A 21,671-nucleotide genomic window follows, 5' to 3' on the forward strand; every position below is an offset into this window, starting at 1 on the left:
TTTAAACAACAGACCTGCAATGTGAAAGTCTATTGCTTTTTCAAATGAATATTTGTGTTGGAACTTGACATCAGTTGGAAAGGCAGCACATGTATCTGTTGAATTACTACCTGATTCAAAAGTTGTGGACAGAAATGTGGGTATACTATAATACAAGTAAAAAATAAAATAATGACAAGCACATCTTGTTCTTTTTGAATTCAGGTTTTATTAAGTCAGGGTAGCTTGGTGATCATGGCTACGTGTAACAGCATTGAGGTCCCCTCTGGAAACAGAACTGAATTTAGTATTACTAAACCAATATACCCTCAACTATACAGACACACAGCAATGTAGTGCTGCTGACCTGGGTTCCAGACCCACTAGGGGAGTCACCCTGCAGACCCACTAAGGGGCGGCACGTAGCCTCAAGTTTAGATCATTGGGCCAGTTACCGAAAGATTGCTGGCTCAAATACCGGAGCCGACAAAGTGAGAAAATAAGGCACTTGTGGGTGTCTCAGAGGGAGTTGGGATATGCAAAAAAACAACAATTGTGTGTAAGTTAAAATGCTCCATCATTCTTGTCAATGCAGGTTCGTAGTGTTGTAATACTGTTGTAATACTGTAGCTACTATTTGACTGGAGTTGGGTCTTGATAGGAGAGACTGAGTAAGGAGTAGTAAAGCCCCTGCCAACCAGGACCTCTCAACCCTCCTGTTCTAAATCCTCTGTGAACTTCCTGACCTTGAACAAGACCTCCATGTTGACTGTGGGTTGCGTGGTGGATAGTGAGCACAGCACGTCAGACTGGAGGGCAGAGGGACACACACAGAAGATAAACAAAATCATGAGCATGGTTCAGAAATTACACAAATGTGAGAGTCAGTTTGAAATGCCTGGATGTGTATGTTGAAACAGCATGTTCCAGTATGTTTGTGAGCAGTGAATGTGAGTGGGTCTGTGCTGTGAATGTGTGTTTCTCACCATGCAGATGATGGGCTCCAGCAGCTTGTCGCTAGGCACATCCATCCAGGTCAATTCTATGGCCGCCGGGTCACCTGGCGAGCACGGGGTCAGAAGGTCATCCACCATCAACTGACTGGTGGCACAGGATGTCCCTCGCACCTAGAGTACCATCACAAACAACAAAATATCTTAAAATCTCCTAAATTGTAGAGAAAGAGATACACATTTAGTGTGCTGTACAAGAGTGGACTTCAATAGTTACCATACAGTATTAGTAGAAACGTTTTAAATAAATCACAAATGACTGAAATGACAGTATAGACAGAGAGATAGTCCTATGTGTTCATCTTATTATATTTCTACAATGCCAAAACAGTGTGTGTTATTTGCAAGGAAACTGTCCCTGTTTGTAAATAATTAACATCTGAGCATGGTACTTTCAAGTTAGGCCTACCTTTCCACCCCAGACCGAGTATGCCTACTGACCTAGAAAAAAGTAAGCTTAAACTGCTGGCTAATCGTCTTCTTTGGCTTAACCCAGTGAGAGGTCACAAGTGTTTCCCTAAAAGCTGTCTGGGTTTAAATGTATTTTATTGTACAGAATGTGAATAGCTTAATCAATTGATAGTGTCAGATTCGATTATATCCAAAGCAAATGAAACAACAATATCCCCATATGCATCAGAGTCACGTCTTTCCCAGTTATTCCTATTTTACATCTTGTTTCTAGCATTAAGAATCGCGGACCAAAGTGTTGTTATAGATAACTGTATATAATCACATCTGTTTCATTTTCCTCAAAATATTAAACTAATAGTGGGTAGGCCCAACACATATCCCTAATTAAAATGAAGACGTTTAAAATGAATGATGTTTACTCCAATTTGCCTACTTTCAGCACCATGAGCTGTCCATTTCCAATTGTTTGTGCCGTGGCTGCTGCTTCAAGTTTCAGCACCACAATGTAAGTTACTTGAATCTGACTTCTTGTGAGGTCAATAACTCTGATAAACCTTTTTTGATATCCTCAGAGGACCATTATTATCATGTTTTAACCACTCCTTCATTATTACTGAAACACGATTCAAAGTGGTAAATATAAAGATCCAGTCCATAAAAAAATTGGAGGCCCCTTAAACTTCAGTGTTGTGATGCAAAAATGCTAGCAAAATGTATAGCGCATAGAATTAAAAAGGTGTTGTTGGACATTATTCATTCTAATCAGACAGGTTTTTTACATGGACAATATATTGGAGATCATATAAAGCAAGTACTGCAACCAATAGAACACTATGAAAAATCAGGGAAACCAGGCCTGCTATTCATAGCTGACTTTTAAAAGGCTTTTCATAAAGTACGACTGGAGTTTATATATTAATGCCTGGAACATTTCAATTTTGGACAATCTCTTATAAAATGGGTTAAAATCATGTATAGTAACCCTAGGTGAAAAATAGTTGTACGGATGTATGCTGAGAGTCGGGAAGCAAGTTCAGGGAATGAATACATTTAATTAATAAATAAATGAACAAAACAAGGAACACAAACAGCGCACTGACATGAAACAGCAACAATGACTAATGGGGGTAGAAACCAAAGGGAGGGACATATAAAGGGCAGGTAATCAAGGAGGTGATGGAGTCCAGGTGAGTGTCATAATGCGTGTAAGGCTGGTGACAGGTGACAGGTGTGCGCCATAACGAACAGCCTGGTGACCTAGAGGCCGGAGAGGGAGCACATGTGACAATAGTAACTAATGGCTACATCTCAGAAAGTTTTAAACTGTCAAGAGGAGTAAAACAAGGTTGTCCACTATCGGCATATCTATTTATTATGGCCATAGAAATGTTAGCGTTTAAAATCTGATCCTACAATAATATCAAGGGATTAGAAATCCAGGGTTTAAAAACAAAGGTGTCATTGAACGTTGATGATTCATGTTTTCTTTTAAATCCACAACTTGGATCCCTCCACAGCCTCATAGAGGATCTCAATCGTTTTTTCTTAGCTCTCTAGATTACAACCAAATTGTGATAATTGTACCATATTACTTATTCGATCACAAAAAATACAACTTTTACATTACCTTGTAGTTTACCAATAAAATGGTCTGATCCGGGATGTGGACATACTCTGTATTCATATCCCAAAAGAAACAAATGATCTCAATACATTTTAATAGAAATTGAACAAAAATAGATACGATCTTGCGACCATGGAAAGGTAAATACAGCACCTGTCTATTTGTGGAAAAATCACCCTGATTTACTCTTTAGTCATATCCCAGTTTACCTATTCGCTTATGCTCTTGCCTACACCTAGCAAACAGTTTTTAGAATGGATTCATGTCATTCAATGTCATATTATGATCGCTATGTTGCACTCATTGCCATAATATAATTCCTCCACAAAGACGTACAAACTGTTTAGCCTTCCGGCTGTTGTGTCACTATTATTAGCTAGGCTACCTAGCTAGCCATGCTAGCTTTGTACCTTGTCAACTCAGGGATTTGATCTTGCAACCTTTCGGTTACTAGTCCAACGCTCTAACCACTAGGCTACGCTGCAAGTCAAATCCTGTAAAGAACATGGCCCACCTTGCTTGGAGTGGATTCAGCCTCCTCGCTGTCCGTATGTACTCCAGGTTCCAATGGTCGGTGAGGATGACGAATGGGTCCTTGGCGCCCTCCTGCCAGTGTCTCCACTCATCTAATGCCAACTTCACCGCCGGGAGCTCTCGATCACAACGTTGTAATTTCTCTCTGCAGGGGATAGTTTCTTAGGGTAATCCACACACGGATACAATTTCTGTGGATTACCTTTTCGTTGACACAGAACTGCCCCCACTCCCACCTCTGATGAGTCCTCCTCCACTACAAAGGTTATCATGGGATCTGCGTGTTTGAGCAATGCGGGTAGGGGAAACGTCCCTTTAGTAGGCAGAAGGCCTCGTCAGCTGCTGGACTCCACTCCAACCATCGGGGACCCCCCTTGAGGAGAGAGGAGTGGCGATGGAGAGGAAGTTCTTGATGAAACGGCGGTAGAAGTTGGCAAACTTTAAAAAACGTTGTAACCCCTTTATGGTGGTTGGGACTGGCCATGACTTGACTGCATCTACCTTCTTGGTGTCCATCTTCACTCCTTGCGGGCTGATTTGCTAGCAAAGGAAGGAGAAAGACTCCTGATGAAACTGACACTTCTCAGCCTTGACAAACAGGTGGTTTGCCAGGAGGCGTTCCAGGACTACTCAGACGTAGGCGATGTGATCCTCCACAGCGGCCGAGTAGACCAGGATGTCGTCGATATACACGACCATATACATTTTCATCCTCGACCATGAGATGGTGGGGTTGTGGCGTTAAAGCCAAGGGTGGCGTCGGATGAATGGCACGACAATAGCCCTCAGGATCTCGTCACAGAATCGCTGTTCATTCAAATTGCCATCGATGAAATGCAATTGTGTTTGTTGTCTAAAGCTTATGCCTGCCAATACCATAACCCCACCGCTACCATGGGGCACTCTGTTCACAACATTGACATCAGGAAACTGCTTACCCACCCGATGCCATACACGTGGTCTGTGGTTGTGAGGCCGTTTGGACATATTGCTAAATTCTCTAAAACTATGTTGGAGGCAGCTTATGGTAGAGAAATGAACTTTTAATTATCGGGCAGCAGCTCTGGTTAACATGATTGCAGTCAGCATGCCATTTGCCCGCTCACTCAAAAGACATCTGTGGCATTGTGTTGTGTGACAAATCTGCACATTTTAGAGTGGCTTTTTGTTGTCCTCAGCACAAGGTGCACCTGTGTAACGATCATGCTGTTTCAAATCCAATTTTACCTTACAGTGAAATGCTTACTTACAAGCCCTTAACCAACAATCCCTAAAGAAGTTAAGAAATAATAAGTGTTAAGTAAAAAATTGATAAGTCAAATAAAAGTAACAAATAATTAAACAGCAGCAGTAAAATAACAATAGCGAGGCTATATACTGGGGGTACCGGTACAGAGTCAATGTGCAGGGGCACTGGTTTGTCACGGTAATATGTACATGTAGGTAGAGATAGAGATAATAAACAGAGAGTAGCAGCAGCGTAAAAGAGGGGTTTGGGTAGCCCTTTCTTTAGCTGTTCAGGAGTCTTATAGCTTGGGGGTAGAAGCTGTTAAGAAGCCTTTTGGACCTAGACTTGGCGCTCCGGTACCACTTGCCATGAGTCTATGACTAGAGTGGCTGGAGTCTTTGACAATTTTTAGGGCCTTGCTCTGACACCGCCTGCTATAGAGGTCCTGGATGGCCGGAAGCTTGGCCCCAGTGATGTTCTGGGCCGTACGCACTACCCTCTGTAGTGCCTTGCAGTCGAAGGCTGGGTAGTTGCCATACCAGTGATGCAACCATGCTCTTGATGGTGCAGCTGTAGAACCTTTTGAGGATCTCAGGACCCATGAGAAATGTTTTCAGTCTCCTGAGAGGGAATAGGCTTTGTCATGCCCTGTTCACGACTGTTTAATCAGCTTCTTGGCATACCATATCTGTCAGATGAATGGATTATCTTGGCAAATGAGAAATGCTCACTAACAGGGATGTAAACAAATTTGTGAGCAAACTTTAAGAGAAATAAGCTTTTAGTGTATGGAACATTTCTGAGGTCTTATTTCAGCTCATGAAACATGGTTGAAACATGGTTGTGAAATTGTTAGATTACAGTATGTAAATACTGTTCTGTTACCAGTTAAAAACTACTAATACTTCCAGCAATAGTGTTAGTATTGTGTTGTTGTTGCTGTTTTGTACAGGGGACTATAACAAAAAAAACTCATCATCATTATAGTATGCAAAATGAAACAGTAAATCGATATTTTTTTATTGATTTCTATAATATCTTGTTTATATTTTCAATAAATGTATGTTTAGTAATTTAAAAAAATGTTTTGTGGTTTTAAATCACAAAAACGTCCTGTTAACAGGGACTTTCATTTTGAAAAAATATCAAGCGTGATCACGTGACCTTAATGTCGCTAGTTTCACAATGCTGCGCAGTAGCTGGCTTTACATGGAAATGGCGCCCGCGTTGAACTCTAGCAAGAAGACAGTTCTGTAGCCAGCTAGTCTAGATCAGAAGACTTGTTAAAGACACGGTCCTTCATACTATAATATTTGTGGGTTATTAACATTTGTCTTCAAAAACAAAAGGGATTCGGAAGAAAATCGTATTATTATGACAGGGCCGAAGAAGAGTCGCAACCGAAAAGACATTACCGCATTTTAGTACGTCGACAACATCAGACAGGTAATGTTAACGTCTTGCTAGTTGTGCAGTTACCGGTAGGTAGCCAACTAGAACAGGTTTTGTATTCTAGCTACGCCGCCAGTTGGTAGAATGGGCGGATTAGCTGTCAAGCACAAGTGAGCAGTACATTTAGCTAAATCGGCTTGTACCTAAAGTTAGCTAGCTATTTTAGTTAGGTAGGAAACGTTAGGTGGTTAGTTAGGCAGCTAATGTTAGCATAATGCTACCTCATGCGAGGTTTTGATTCACCCGCCTCACAATCATAACGTCAACGTAAGACATATGGAAAGTGTCATCAGTGACCTAGTTCGTGTGGTGTGCAAGTTAGATAATCCCCCACCCTACATTTTCCACCAAACAATTTACCTGAACAACACTGTTTTACTTTAGACGTGCTGCAACTAACGTGAAGTCTGTGCTTTGGTAGTCTCGCGTTGCCATACCTCCAAAATATGTCGTTGTCACGCCTCGGTTTTAGGGAACGCCTCGATCGTACCGATTATTGGATTTCAATTACAGCAGAAGTACATTAATTCCCAATTTAACGCTGCGTTTGCCTTGAAGTATTGTTTAATGCCTCGACCACACCGATAGTGTTCTTGCGCAAAAATGTGACGCAGCATAATCTGGATAAATCTACCCAAATCGGGAACCGTGGATAGATGGCAGTATTCGTGCAAAACTGAAAGTCGAACCACCGCATTTAACCATGGCAAGGTGACTGGGAATATGGTTGAATACAAACAGTGTAGTTCAACGGCTCAAACACAAGACGTATCAAATTTTATTGGTCACATACACATGGTTAGCAGATGTTAATGCGAGTATAGCGAAATGCTTGTGCTTCTAGTTCCGACCATGCAGTAATATCTAACAAGTAATCTAACAATTTCACAACTATCTTTTACACACAAGTGTAAAGGAATGAATAAGAATATGTACATATAAATAAATATATGTATGAGTGATGGCCGAAAGGCATAGGCAAGATGCAGTAGATGGTATAGAGTACAGTATATACATATGAGATGAGTAATGTAGGGTATGTAAACATTATGTAAATTGGCATTGTTTTTTTTTTTTTTTTTTTTTTTACATTTATTTAACTAGGCAAGTCAGTTAAGAACAAATTTTTATTTTCAATGATGGCCTAGGAACAGTGGGTTAACTGCCTGTTCAGGGGCAGAACGACAGATTTGTACCTTGTCAGCTCAGGGATTTGAACTTGCAACCTTTCGGTTATTAGTCTAACCACTAGGCTACCCTACCGCCCCAAGTGATTTTTAATTATAAAAGTGGCTAGAGATTTGAGTCCGTATGTTGGCAGCAGCCACTCAATGTTAGTGATAGCTGTTTAACAGTCTGATGGCCTTGAGATAGAAGCTGTTTTTCAGTCTCTCGGTCCCAGCTTTGATGCACCTGTACTGACCTCGCCTTCTGGATGATAGTGGGGTGAACAGGCAGTGGCTCGGGTGGTTGTTGTCCTTGATGATCTTTTTGGCCTTCCTGTGACATCGGGTGGTGTAGGTGTCCTGGAGGGCAGGTAGTTTGCCCCCGGTGATGCGTTGTGCAGACCTCACTACCCTCTGGAGAGCCTTGCGGTTGTGGGCAGAGCAGTTGCAGTACCAGACGGTGATATACAGCCCGACAGGATGCTCTCGATTGTGCATCTGTAGAAGTTTGTGAGTGATTTTGTTGACAAGCCAAATTTCTTCGTCCTCCTGAGGTTGAAGAGGCGCTATTGCGCCTTCACCACGCTGTCTGTGTGGGTTGACCATTTCATTTTGTCCGTGATGTGTACGCCGAGGAACTTCAAACTTTCCACCTTCTCCACTACTGTCCCGTCATTGTGGATAGGGGGGTGCTCCCTCTGCTGTTTCCTGTAGTCCACGATCATCTCCTTTGTTTTGTTGACGTTGAGTGTGAGGTTATTTTCCTGCACCACACTCCGAGGGCCCTCCCCTCCTCCCTGTAGGCCGTCTCGTCGTTGTTGGTAATCAAGCCTACCACTAGTGGCATCTGCAAACTTGATGATTGAGTTGGAGGCGTGCATTGCCACGCAGTCATGGGTGAACAGGGAGTACAGGTGAGGACTGAGAATGCACAATTGTGGGGCCCCAGTGTTGAGGATCAGCGAGGTGGAGATGTTGTTTCCTACTCTCACCTCCTGGGGGTGTCCCGTCAGAGTCCAGGATCCAGTTGCACAGGGTGGGGTCGAGACCCAGGGACCCATAGGTATTCCTCTTGTCCAGATGGGTTAGGGCAGTGTGATTGCATCGTCTGTGGACCTATTGATGCGGTAAGCAAATTGGAGTGGGTCTAGAGTGTCAGGTAGGGTGGAGGTGATATGATCCTTGACTAGTCTCTCAAAGCGCTTCATGATGACGGAAGTGAGTGCTACGGGGGGCGACAATCGTTTAGCTCAGTTACCTTAGCTTTCTTGGGAACAGGAACAATGGTGGCCCTCTTGAAGCATGTGGGGACAGCAGACTGGGATAGGGATTGATTGAATATGTCCGTAAACACACCAGCCAGCTAGTCTGCGCATGCTCTGAGGACGCGGCTAGGGGTGCCGTCTGTGCCGGCCGCCTTGCGAGAGTTAACACGTTTATGTCCAAGTCAAGGGGTCTGAATACTTTCTGAATGCGCTGTGTAAGTATTGTATTTGTTACTCCTAACAATTAACCAGTCGACTAATTGTGGTCAGGCCTAAATCTAACACAATATGATGCCCCGTGACCTTATTAATTCATCCACTTACTTTAACGTGCTAGGTATCTAAGTAAGGGGTTGCTCTAACGCAGAATTCTTTGTTTTTTACGCAGGAAAAAAAATATCTTGCTGCATTTTGTAAACGCAGATCTAAAATCCTTCTTATTGTAGTTTCTGCCCAGCATTAAGGTTGCAAGGGTCGGAAACGTCCCAGTAAATTTCCGGAAACTTTCCATGGGAAGTTAAGCCCTGGAATTTTGGAAATGTTGCTTAAATTCATCAAAAAAAGTTAGCTTATAACAGTGAACCTTTTTTTGTGTGATACACTTAAGGCAATTGTGGCATATTTTGATTAAACTATCCCCAATTCAATGGAATTGCAACCCTCTGCATACACAGTGCATTCTTCAATCACATGTGCAGCTGATTCTCAAGATCTTGCACACTATTGAGATGCTCTTGAGCCCACGCTACTACACTGTCTGAGCCAAGGACCACATGCTTTCTGGTAAGTTTTGATTACAATACTGGGTCGGGTGAATATATTTTATATGACCTACATGATTTTTTTGTTAACTAGTAAATAGTAGCCAACAGCAAAGTGTGTTTTAAATCATTTTTAACTTGTTAACAATTTATGCTTGTTAGTTTTTGCTACCATGTGGGTTTTAGCTTGCTTTTAACTGAGTGTTATTTCACCTGTTTCCATACAAGTTTCATTTTAACACATTTATCTCACAAAGGAGTTGTTAGATTAAACTGCTTAACTATTTATCTGTACATAGAATTGTATTAGTTTTTTTACTCATTTTTTTTCTAATCTTTACAGGAAAATGCCACGGGCACTATCTGATGTGTGAAGACATTTCACTGCAGCTAATGTAGAAGGAAAAGCTCTGTACATTTGCAAATACTGTGCCAAATCATATGTGAAGAATCCAATTTAGTTGCAGAATAATCTGGCCAAGTGCATAAAGTTCCCTCAGCACTCACAACAAGCAACCTCTGACAAAAGTCCCTCTACTTCTAATTCAAGGTGACAATGCTGAATCGGAGACCTTATCGACAGCAACAGCTCATGGTCCTCCTGGAAGCATACGTTTTTTTTGACTCAATGGAGGAATGTTGTCAGAGAAATGCTGATGAATGTCTTGCTCGAGCTGTGTATGCAGCTGGTTCACATCTGATGCTCACAGGCAATGTGTATTGGAAGAGATTTCTGAATGTTCTTCGCCCAGCATTCACCTCTCCAACCAGACATGCTTTATCTACTCATTTGCTGGATGCAGAGTTCAACAGAGTTCAAGTGAACGTCAGGCAAATCATAGCGAAAGTAGACTGTATTGCAATCATCTCTGATGGGTGGTCAAATGTTTGCGGGCAAGGAATAATTAACTACATCATCTCCACCCCTCAACCAGTATTCTACAAGAGAACAGACACAAGGGACAACAGACACACCGGTCTCTACAATGCAGATGAGCTGAAAGCAGTCATCAATGACCTTGGACCACAGAAGGTATTTGCATTGGTGACATACAATGCTGCAAACATGAAGGCTGCTTGGTCTAAAGTAGAGAAGTTCTAATCTCACACCCATTGGCTGTGCTGCTCATGCATTGTATCTGCTCCTCAAGGACATCATGGCACTGAAAACAATGGATACACTCTACAAGAGAGCCAAGGAAACAGTTAGGTATGTGACCGGTCATCAAGTTATAGCAGCAATCTACCTCACCAAGCAAAGGGAGAAGAAAAAGAGCACCACATTGAAGCTTCCCAGCAACACCCGTTGGGGTGGTGTTGTCATGTTTGACAGTCTCCTGGAGGGGAAGGAGTCTCCAAGAAATGGCCATATCACAGTCTGCCGATATGGACAGCCCCATCAAGAGGATCCTCCTGGATGATGTATTTTAGGAGAGAGTGGTAAGCAGCCTGAAACTCCTGAAACCTATAGCAGTAGCCATTGCACAGATTGAGGGAGACAATGCCATCCTGTCTGATATTCAGACTACTGCCCTGCCCACTTCACTGTTGCTCCAAACAGAGGAAACTGCCGTTCTGAAATACATCAAAAAGCATGAAGACTTCTGCCTGAAGCCCATACACGCTGCAGCGTACATGTTGGACCCCAAGTATGCTGCCAAGAGCATCATGTCTGGTGCAGAGATCAACGAGGTCTATGGTGTCATCACTACCGTGTCTCGCCACCTTGGCCTGGATGAGGGCAAGGTTCTTGGCAGTCTGGCGAAGTACACTTCCAAGCAAGGGCTTTGGGATGGAGATGCAATATGGCAGTCGTGCCAACATATCTCATCAGCCACCTGGTAGAAGGGACTTTGTGGATTTGAGGCTCTTTCCTCTGTTGCCTCCATCCCCCAAATCCCACCAACATCAGCCGCATCAGAGCGCAACTGGTCTTAGTTTGGGAACACACAACAAAGCACGCAACAGGCTGACCAATACAAGGGTTGAAAAATTGGTGGCCATCTAGGCAAATTTGAGGCTCTTTGAGCCTATGAGCCATCCTCAGCAAGGTTGGAAAGGGACCGTGACGATGAGGCCTCAGAGTCTGATGTTCAAGAGGTGGACATTGAGGAGGTCCAGGGAGGAGACATGGAAGCCTGAGAGGAAGACAACCAAAGCTTTAGTCTAGAAACTATAATTTTACACATGTATGTTCAAAACGTTTTTGGGAGATACGAAGGATCACTCAGTATTCCCTTTCCACTAAATATTCCCCAAAATGTGCAACCCTACTCAGCATCAAACGCATTTTGTGCTTTAGTTGCTCTTCTCCACTCAGGATGCCCGTTCGTGAATTGTCATCTATCAAAAACAGCGCTCTGACTGATGTGTAGCTACTTTTCTCCAGTACTTTGTGTAGCCAGCCTACTTTTCTTCGTTAAAATACAAGATAAACTTGAAGCTAAACATTAGGAAATACCGTTGGTTACATTCGTTTTATAATAAACATTAGAAATATGATGGCCGTGCATTGTTTTCTGCATAAAGACTGCTTTTTCATTTTAAGCTCATTTATGTGGCTGCCAGCAAATAACACTCCAACTTAAATACAACTATTTTAAAACAAAATGTAATTTAGTTACAACACATTCAAGTAAATATAACAGATCTACGATAACAAGCAGAGACGTATTAACTTAATTTTTACAGCATCTTGGCAAAATATAAACAGTGGTCCACTACTCAAAATAAAAGAATCCAGCCAAACAGTGTTGCCATCTGATGAAAATTGAAGCTGTTTTCTGCCGAATGTGTCGCACCAATGTATTTTCTGTCAAGGATGGCGATAGTTGCACGTCCCTGATCACTCTATTAAAGCAAAAAAACACTTGACTTTCAATGTAAAATGTGACTCCTGTCAACACACAGCTGGACTCACCTGCTCCCGCTTTCTCCTGTTGTGGTATTGCCAAACAAACACGTGACTGGCTCAACTGTTCTGGAAACTACGTAAGCTTCATGACGTTAAGTAGTGTGACCAGTGAAATGAAGAACGCAATCTGCTTCATCTCCTAACATTAAGTAAAGGTATTTACTTAAAAAGTAGCTACAAATATTAAAATGTAGGTATTGTAAAGCCATCCTGTGGCTATATCCAAATACCCCTGTATACGGTATATCGCCAAAGCCTAGTGGTATTTGCAATGGTGCCTTGACCTTTGCATGACACATGGCATGTTATGAAAATCCCAGGCTAGTCTAGTAATTCTTTGGTGAAAGACACTGTTTTGCTCTAGGCCAGACTCATACTTGAATAGAGTTTGGCCAAACGTTGCACTACAGTGGCACAGAAAGCTGTGCTTGCGCTCTGACACTTGTTGAATAGTTACCCTTGAATGTACATCTATACAAGGCTCTCTACGATAGGTCCCCAAGATCACATTGTCTGTCATGGGGAATGAAGTGGGTAAACGGTTAACCACGGTGAAAAGTTAACACAGAGCAACATGCCATGTAGGAGCGTTTGAATCATCCTCAAATCTCAAACTTGTACATGATACTGGATGTCAATGGGCTACTATATTCACACCTGTCAACATGTTACTTAGCACCAAGACAAGGACACGTGCACAGACACCCATGCTGGCTGCTGCTGTTACTCCAGCAGGCCCGGAGCCCAAACCTTTGACAACTGGGAACCATAACTCTGCTGAAAGACCTCTCTTGTCCCCCCCCCCCCCCCCAATAGCCCCAAAGATAAAACCTGGTGTAGGCTTACAGAGAGACAGTTTTCACTCTCTTATTGTCTGATTTGAATTTAGTTGCTAAACCTTGGAGCGTGGTGCTACTGTAGAAAGCAACGAGAACCCTGTAGGTTTTGACGCCCATATGTGCCACATCCAGTTTGGACGATACGAAGTACTCTCTAAAGAATTGCAAAAGTAATGTTTCATGTTTTGTTTGTGTACGTAATGCTGTCATGTTTTGTGTGCAGTGAGTGAACATGCGTGACCTGGCTGCCCAGGTCACCAGCAGCCTGCTGTGTTTCCCGAAGGTGACTGTCGACGCTCTGGGAGAGGATGAGATCACCCTGGACTCTGTGCTGCGCGGGAAGTTCACCGTCGGTAAGTCGACGTGTGTCTGCATGGCGGCCATCGCTCACCAGCTGGAGAGGATGGAAGTATGGCATAGTCACGAATTGGGCCTGTACTGTCGGCACCCTCAATTCCCAAACTTCACAACAACCAAAAAAACATTTGGGTTTCCTGTCTACGTTTTAGCCATCACCTTTTGCCTGTCTGCTTCCTCACTGACGTGCTCCCCTCTCCCTTGGCGCAGGTCGCAGCGGGCTGGCCTGGCTGGCATGTGGGCCCCAGCTGGAGGTGGTCCATGCGGTGACGGGCGAGCGTCTGTCCGCCTACTGCTTTAGCGGCGAGGGGGAGCACCCCCCAGGCGTGCTGGCGGCCAGGGACTTCTCCTGGCTGAAGAGGACGGGGCTGCTGGTGTGCCTGGAGGAGGCCCAGGGTAGCATGCTGTGTCTCTACGACCTGGGCATCTCCCGAGTGGTCAAGGCCGTGGTCGTACCGGGCAGGGTGAGTGCTCTCATCTTCCTGTCTCTCTCTTTCATATTCTCGCTCACCCTCCACTCCTTTCGCTTTCATCAACCGGTTGATTTGATTGATTGTGACGTCGACTGACTAACTGCTAATGTGTTGATTGGCAGATCACGGCCATCGAGCCCCTGGTGAGTTATGGCGGGGCCAGTGCTAGCACACAGCACCTCCACCAAAGCCTGCGCTGGTTCTTTGGCGTGGCAGCTGTGGTGACGGACCTGGGACACGTCCTCCTGGTGGACCTGTGTCTGGATGACCTGTCCTGCAGCCAGAGCGAGCTGGAGGCCTCAGGTCAGCCTTTGTGTGTGTGTGTGCTTAACTTTACATAACCTAAACTGTACTGGCCAGCAGTCCCTCTGAAGATTGTGTGAGAGTGTTCAATGTGTCTTTGTTTTTTTTGTTTCCATCTCTAACCATCCTCTCCAGACCTGGAGGTAGTGACTAAGTCCCCGGCTGAGATCCCCCGGCTGCGTGAGCAGGAGACGCGCCAGGGGAGACACCTCTGTCTGCAGCTGAGCAGCCCCACGGGCACGGGGGCCACGGCCCTGCAGTACATCCCCCGCACCAACCAGCTGGCCGTGGGCTTCTCCGACGGATACCTGCAACTCTGGAACATGAAGACGCTCAAGAAGGAGTGAGTTGACGACCCAGTGATGACGCGATGGGAAAGCCACAGACTGTGTGGGTTGGTCTGATGGCCTCCTCTGCTGTGTTCTCCCCCAGGTATCACTCCCAGCTAGAGGGCGGAAGGGTGCCAGTGTACGCGTTCACCTTCCAGGAGCCAGAGAACGACCCCCGTAACTGCTGCTACCTGTGGGCTGTCCAGTCTGCCCAGGACAGGTAAGTTGTCCTTCCCTCTCCACCTGCCGGTCTGCCTGCCTGCCTGGGCCGCAAAGCTCGAGGCCTCTTGGAAGGGGTCGTAGTGTGTACTGCACACACCAGATCTGCGTGCAATGTGTATTTCAAAAAGCGTGTGAGGTGTGCTTGTTTTCACTTGCCCGGCACAATGGAACTGGTGGAACAGTTTCAACTCCAATCAGCTGGGCTAGACAATCTGGGCCCTCTCTTTCTAAAATTATCCGCCGCAATTGTTGCAACCCCTATTACTAACCTGTTTAACCTCTCTTTCGTATCATCTGAGATCTCCAAAGATTGGAAAGCAGCCGCAGTCATCCCCCTCTTCAAAGGGGGAGACACTTTAGACCCAAACTGTTACAGACCTATAACTATCCTACCCTGCCTTTCTAAGGTCTTCGAACGGCAAGTTAACAAACAGATCACCGACCATTTCAAATCCCACCATACCTTCTCCGCTATGCAATCTGGTTTCCGAGCTGGTCATGGGTGCACCTCAGCCACGCTCAAGGTCCTAATCGATATCATAACCGCCATCGACAAAAGACAGTACTGTGCAGCCGTATTCATCGACCTGGCCAAGGCTTTCGACTCTGTCAATCACCACACTCTTATCGGCAGACTCAACAGCCTTGGTTTCTCAAATGACTGCCTCGCCTCGTTCACCAACTACTTCTCAGATAGAGTTCAGTGTGTCAAATCGGCGGGCCTGTTGTACAGACCTCTGGCAGTCTCTATGGGGGGGCCACAGGGTTCAAGTCTCGGGCCAACTCTTTTCTTTGTATATGTCAATGATGTTGCTCTTGCTGCTGGTGATTCTCTGATCCACCTCTACGCAGACGACACCATTCTGTATACTTCTGGCCCTTCTTTGGACACTGTGTTATCTAACCTCCAGACGAGCTTCAATGCAATACAACTCTCCTTCCGTGGCCTCCAACTGCTCTTAAATGCAGGTAAAACTAAATGCATGCTCTTCAACTGATCGCTGCCCGCACCTGCCTGCCCGTCCAGCATCACTACTCTGGACATTTCTGACTTAGAATATGTGGACAACTACAAATCCTAGGTGTCTGGTTAGACTGTAAACTCTCCTTCCAGACTCACATTAAACATCTCCAATCCAAAAATGTAATCTAGAATCGGCTTCCGATTTCGCAACAAAGCATCCTTCATTTATGCTGTCAAACATACCCTCGTAAAACGTACTATCCTACCAAATCCTTGACTTCGGCGATGTCATTTACAAAATGGCCTCTAACATTCTACTCAGCAAATTGGATGCAGTCTATCACAGTGCCATCCGTTTTATCACCAAAGCCCCATATACGACCTGTTGGCTGGCCCTCGCTTCATATTCGTCGCCAAACCCACTGGCTCCAGGTCATCTATAAGTCTTTGCTAGATAAAGCCCCGCCTTTTCTCAGCTCACTGGTCACCATAGCAGCACCCACCGTAGCACGCGCTCCAGGTATATTTCACTAGTCACCCCCAAAGCCTCCTTTGGCCACCTTTCCTTCCAGTTCTCTGCTGCCAATGCCTGGAACGAATTGCAAAAATCACTGAAGCTGGAGACTCATATCTCCCTCACTAGCTTTAAGCACCAGCTGTCAGAGCAGCTCACAGATCATTGCACCTGTACATAGCCCATCTATAAATAGCCCATCTAACTACCTCATCCCCATATTATTATTATTATTATTTATTTATTTTTTTGCTCCTTTGCACCCCAGCATCTCTACTTGCACGTTCATCTTCTGCACATCTCACTCCATTGTTATTTGCTAAATTGTAATTACTTCACCACTACGGCCTATTTATTGCCTTACCTCCCTAATCTTACCTAATTTGCACACAATGTATATAGATTTTTTCCTATTGTGTTATGGACTGTACGTTTGTTCATTCCATGTGTAACTCTGTGTTTGTGTCACACTGCTTTTCTTTATCTTGGCCAGGTCACAGTTTTAAATTAGAACTTGTTCTCAACTGGCCTACCTGGTTAAATAAAGGTGAAATAAAAAGAATAGAAAATGTGTTCCCAGCCCCTTTGGTGTTCACGTCTGAGAGGACTAGATCAGTTGAAGCAGTATAGTGGAAGCTCGGCATTTCACAGCTTGTATGCAAATGCAGCCGTGGTACACTGCGGTCACATCACACTGTTCAACTCAGGATTTGCCTTTATTTTTGCATTAATACCCATGCAGTATTAACCACCTCTTGCGAATACATGACATGGTGTATTTGCTGCCTTTTTAATACACCCTCTCTCTCAATTTGCTTTATTGGCATTACATAAAATGTACACTACCATTCAAAAGGTTGGGGTCACTTAGAAATGTCCCCTGTTTTTGAAAGAGAACCATGTTTTTTTTGTCCATTTAAAATAACATCAAATTGATCAGACATACATTGTTAAGTGACTTTTGTAGATGGAAACAGCTGATATTTAATGGAATATCTACGTAGGCGTACAGAGGCCCATTATCTGAGGCCCACTATGTAGATATTCCATTTAAAAAATCTGCTGTTTCCAGCAACAATAATATTTTACAACATTAACAATGTCTACACTGTATTTTTGATACATTTTATGTTATTTTAATGGACCAAAAAATGTGATTCTCTTTAAAAAACAAGGACATTTCTAAGTGACCCCAAACTTTTGAACAGTAGTGTACATATTGCCAAAGCGTACTAATTTACAATATTAACACAATTCTAATATTGATAATCATCAATATTATCAACGGGACAATAGTAACAGTAATAATCCAGGGTCAAAATAACAATGTTATAGGCCTCCCAGGTTGCGCAGTGGTCTAATCTCTGTGCCACTAGAGATTCTGGGTTCGAGCCCAGGCTCTGTCGCAGCCGGCCGCGACCGGGAGGCCCATTGGGCGGCGCACAATTGGCCCAGCTTCGGCCGGGTTGGGGAGGGTTTGGCTGCAGGGATATCCTTGTCTCATCGCGCACTAGCGACTCCTGCCGGGCGCAGTGCACGCTGACCAGGTCGCCAGGTGCACGTTGTTTCCTCCGACACATTGGTGCGGCTGGCTTCCGGGTTGAATGTGCATTGTGTCAAGAAGCAGTGCGGCTTGGTTGGGTTGTGTTTCGGAGGAAGCATGGCTCTCGACCTTCGCCTCTCCCGAGTCCGTACGGGAGTTGCAGCGATGAGACAAGACTGTAACTACTACCAATTGGATACCACGGAATTGGGGAGGAAAAGGGGGTAAAATATATATATATATATATTTTATGATTTTTAAAAAATAACAAGGACAGGTTGTTTGGTCTGTCAGACACTGTCCCTTGTTTTATGGCAGGCAGCAATGTTGTGCGCTGCCAACCCACAGCACTCTGCGTCCTCCCCCAACAGGACGGGTCGTCTATTCTCATCCGAGGTCTTTGAAACCTTGAATAAGGGTTTCCGATTTGGGGAAATTACGCAAATTGTTTTATTTTCATGTTTTTTTTTACATTTTGTTTCTCTCTCTCTAGTGAGGCGGACGGGGTCAGCCTCCACCTGCTCCAGCTGGCCTTCAGTGAGAGGAAGTGTCTGGCCTCAGGGAAGATATTCTATGAGGTAACCGTAATATCAACCGTCTTCTAGGTTTTTACTTAGCTACCTTCTTAGTTTATTTAAGCAGCCCAAGTTTGTTATTTATCCCTATTACAGGGAAACGATCAGAATTGGGCTGCCTGTGTAAACACAGCCTTATTGTCTTGATCTATTCTGTGTAATTGGTAAATGGCCCATCTGTTCTGGTCTCTTTCGAGCCCCCAATGGATACAGAATTGTTCACCTCAAGGATCTTATTCTTTCTAAATGAAATAAGGAGCTATTCCCGCGTCCAGCCGCGGATCGCGCCGGGTCCAACTTCTGTTCAATGCCCCCTTTGTTTGGGAAAGACTCAGTGTGGGCTGTCACCCGAATGCTTTGGGTCAAGTATTTGGCCTGGTAACATGCTTTTAAAGCCCAAAAGCTTGACGGTTTCAAAGTCTCTCTGGAGCTTTCTCAGTCCTAAAGATTTAATTTAGTCACCTGTTATTCCCAATCACAACCATACTTCTTTTTTACTTGGACATATTAAAATACACTGCGTTGAGACCTTTTAAACGTTCCATCATTACCTCTCCCTCCCTCCTCCTAGGGTCTGGAGTACTGTGAGGAGCGGTACAGTCAGGAGCTGAGCAGCACCGCCTTCCCCCTCAGGGCTCAGACCACCAACACCCGCCTGCTCAGCTGCCAGACCATTGAGAAGTTCCGACACCACCCAGACCGAGACGAGAGTATGAATGAAGGTACCCCTGCCTTCATTTTTATCTCAACTCATCCCATCTCTTTCTGTTTAGGATTAGATTGGTGTCTTATTTACCAGAAAATACTCTTTCTCAGTAACCTACCTGGGTGGTATTGACTTACTAGACACCAAACGGAGACCTGAACTTGTCCGTTGCGTAACAATTTTCTACGGTGTACACTAATGAATCTGACCCTAAGGGGGAAACGAACAAATGTGGTTGTTTGCTTTTTCATTGTGGTCTCTGCTGGTCCTAAGGCTTCCTTCTCTCCTCGTTAGTTGCATCTCCAGACACCAGCGTGTCCATCTTCAGCTGGCAGGTAAAGGCCTATGGACAGGGCAACCCCTCCACCTACATCGGCGTCTTTGACATAAACCGATGGTACCACGCACAGATGCCCGACTCTCTAAGGTAGCATTCTGCCATCGAAATATCCCATCAACAGTCCATATGTAAATGTGACCACGGTTGCCGCCTCAAATTTCGTGTTGTGCCCAACTGCTCATAATGCCAGGCGTTTAAGAATCAGATTATTTATTAGTTATCTCACTTATGTTTTCTGCATGTATTTTCACATATATTCTAGATTAGATTTTTACAAACAAGTCTACGTTGTTCGATGTCAATGTCAAATTATTTTCAAATCAGCAATGGTTGAGTTTGTGTGTGTGTGTCAGAACGGGGGAGTCTCTGCGCAGCTGTCCCTACCTTGCCGTGTGGTCTTTGGACACGGTGGTGGAGATGACGTCGCCCTGCCCCCTGCTGGACATCCTGGTGCACGAGCGCAGCCTGAGCCGTGGCCTGCCCTACACCAGCCCCCCGCCAGAACAGTTCTTCAAACCCACCACATACAACTTTGGCAAGTTACACACACACACACACACATAAATACCCACACGCTGCAAGAGCCTTTAGACCAGGGGTAGGCAACTAGATTCAGGGCTGATTTTGTTGGAGCGGATCATCGGGGGGGACGGAACATAATTATAATAATATGAACACTGCAAATTGACTAAAACTAAACCCAAAAAATAGATTGATTTGTATTTTTACACAATTTCACACCTTGATTACATTTTTATATTGTGGGAATTCTTGCAAACAGACTTTGTTTGATTCCTGGTGGTTTTAGTCTATTTTTAAAAAAAAATAATTAATTATTACCGAAAAATGAAAATCCTACACGAGCTTTTGCGGGAGGCCAAAACCAATCACTTGTTGGAAGGTTTTGGGTCGCTTGTTGCCGACCCCTGCTTTAAACACCCTCACAGTAAAAGGTTTTATAAAGGAAAAGGCTTCAGTTGAGAAGAGGACTATGTTCAGAGACATTGGTTGCACAGGGTAATTGGAAATACATGTAGCTCTTTGGAGCCATTGAGATCAGTTTTGTAAGTGTCTTTAACATGCTAAGTAGTTTTTTTTCCCTTGGAACAGATGCAACCTGTTTGCTCAACACTGGCCTCGTGCACCTAACTTGCTCTGGCTATCAGAAAGAGGTGAGTTAACCCTAGTTGTCAGGCACAGTGGATGTTATAATCGGGTGTCACAACACAATTGGCTACACATCCTATTGTCATCCGTAGTCCGTACAGTAGCATTTTATCTTAGCAAAAACAGTTAATGCGATTCCTGTCTCAGACTCTGAGCTTCCTGAGGAAGGCTGCTTCCTGCTCCAGTGAAGTCATCTCAAACGGCTACTCGCGCTGCCTGATGTCCGGCCTGCTCTCCTCTCGCCTGGCCGACGTGCAGCCCTCCAGCCTCTCTCAGGTACAGACACCGCCTCTTTTCACAGGTCGCTCCTGTTTGTTCGACCAACTTTCTAGCGCCTAAAAGTTTAGGAACTATGTAATTCCACATGGATGTATTGCGAGGTCATGGATAAAGCTCTGCGGTGAAGGTTGTTTTGTAAATGGGCCATACTCTCTCCCTCTCTCTGCTCAGGAGGAGCAGTTGGACGCCATCTTGTCCACGGCGGTAGAGACCAGCTCCCTGGGTCTGATCACTGGCTGTATCAAACAGTGGACCGCTGAAGGTGAGACAACACACACCGACACACTGTTAGTTAGATCAACCCTGGCTGCGTCTCATTACTGCACGGTGGCCTCCTTTCCTCATCTCCTCTACTACATATACACTGATCGATAGACACAGGACAGGTGAAAACAATAATGGTGGAAGCCGGCCCAGAATTTGCTCGCCAAGCCCAGTTCACTCACATCCGTGCAGATGGAGAGGGAGCCCGTTTAGTTTATTGAGATGTACACCTAGATTGGATTTCTCTAAAGTAACATTGTTGGCCTTTAACAGAGCAACCAGGCTCTGCGGTGAACCTGCGCTACATTCTGGAGTGGGCCTGGGACAAGGTGGTTCTCACCAAGGAAGAGCTGGACGGCATATGTGAGTTTTTTTCATTCCCTGCTACAGTGTATGACACTGGCTGTCAGCACAGCTCTTGTGGAACTGCTTTACATTAGATTATT

The 21,671-nt window shown here is 44.6% G+C and overlaps 1 protein-coding gene and 1 long non-coding RNA gene across 2 annotated transcripts in view; one reads left to right on the forward strand and one right to left on the reverse strand.

Moving 5' to 3' along the window:
• Positions 1-197: 197 nt before the first annotated feature.
• LOC110505353 lies at positions 198-6,978 on the reverse strand. The gene is made up of 3 exons (XR_005039522.1): positions 6,605-6,978; positions 966-1,106; positions 198-788 (listed from the first exon to the last, which is right to left on the reverse strand). It is a non-coding gene; the product is annotated as an uncharacterized LOC110505353 (long non-coding RNA).
• The window catches only part of LOC110505350 (protein ELYS), a 29,251-nt gene continuing 13,543 nt past the window's right edge, over positions 5,964-21,671 (forward strand). Inside the window, exons 1-14 of the mRNA XM_021584528.2 lie at positions 5,964-6,238; positions 13,413-13,542; positions 13,757-14,010; positions 14,142-14,322; positions 14,458-14,665; positions 14,755-14,871; positions 18,388-18,472; positions 19,041-19,191; positions 19,470-19,602; positions 19,869-20,050; positions 20,626-20,687; positions 20,830-20,958; positions 21,133-21,223; positions 21,499-21,588. Of these exons, the coding sequence (XP_021440203.2) occupies positions 13,422-13,542; positions 13,757-14,010; positions 14,142-14,322; positions 14,458-14,665; positions 14,755-14,871; positions 18,388-18,472; positions 19,041-19,191; positions 19,470-19,602; positions 19,869-20,050; positions 20,626-20,687; positions 20,830-20,958; positions 21,133-21,223; positions 21,499-21,588 (1,804 nt within the window). The 5' untranslated portion in view covers positions 5,964-6,238; positions 13,413-13,421. The remainder of the gene's footprint in view (positions 6,239-13,412; positions 13,543-13,756; positions 14,011-14,141; positions 14,323-14,457; positions 14,666-14,754; positions 14,872-18,387; positions 18,473-19,040; positions 19,192-19,469; positions 19,603-19,868; positions 20,051-20,625; positions 20,688-20,829; positions 20,959-21,132; positions 21,224-21,498; positions 21,589-21,671) is intronic.

The sequence above is a fragment of the Oncorhynchus mykiss genome, chromosome 25 (assembly GCF_013265735.2).
Source record: "Oncorhynchus mykiss isolate Arlee chromosome 25, USDA_OmykA_1.1, whole genome shotgun sequence".
NCBI lineage: Eukaryota > Metazoa > Chordata > Actinopteri > Salmoniformes > Salmonidae > Oncorhynchus > Oncorhynchus mykiss.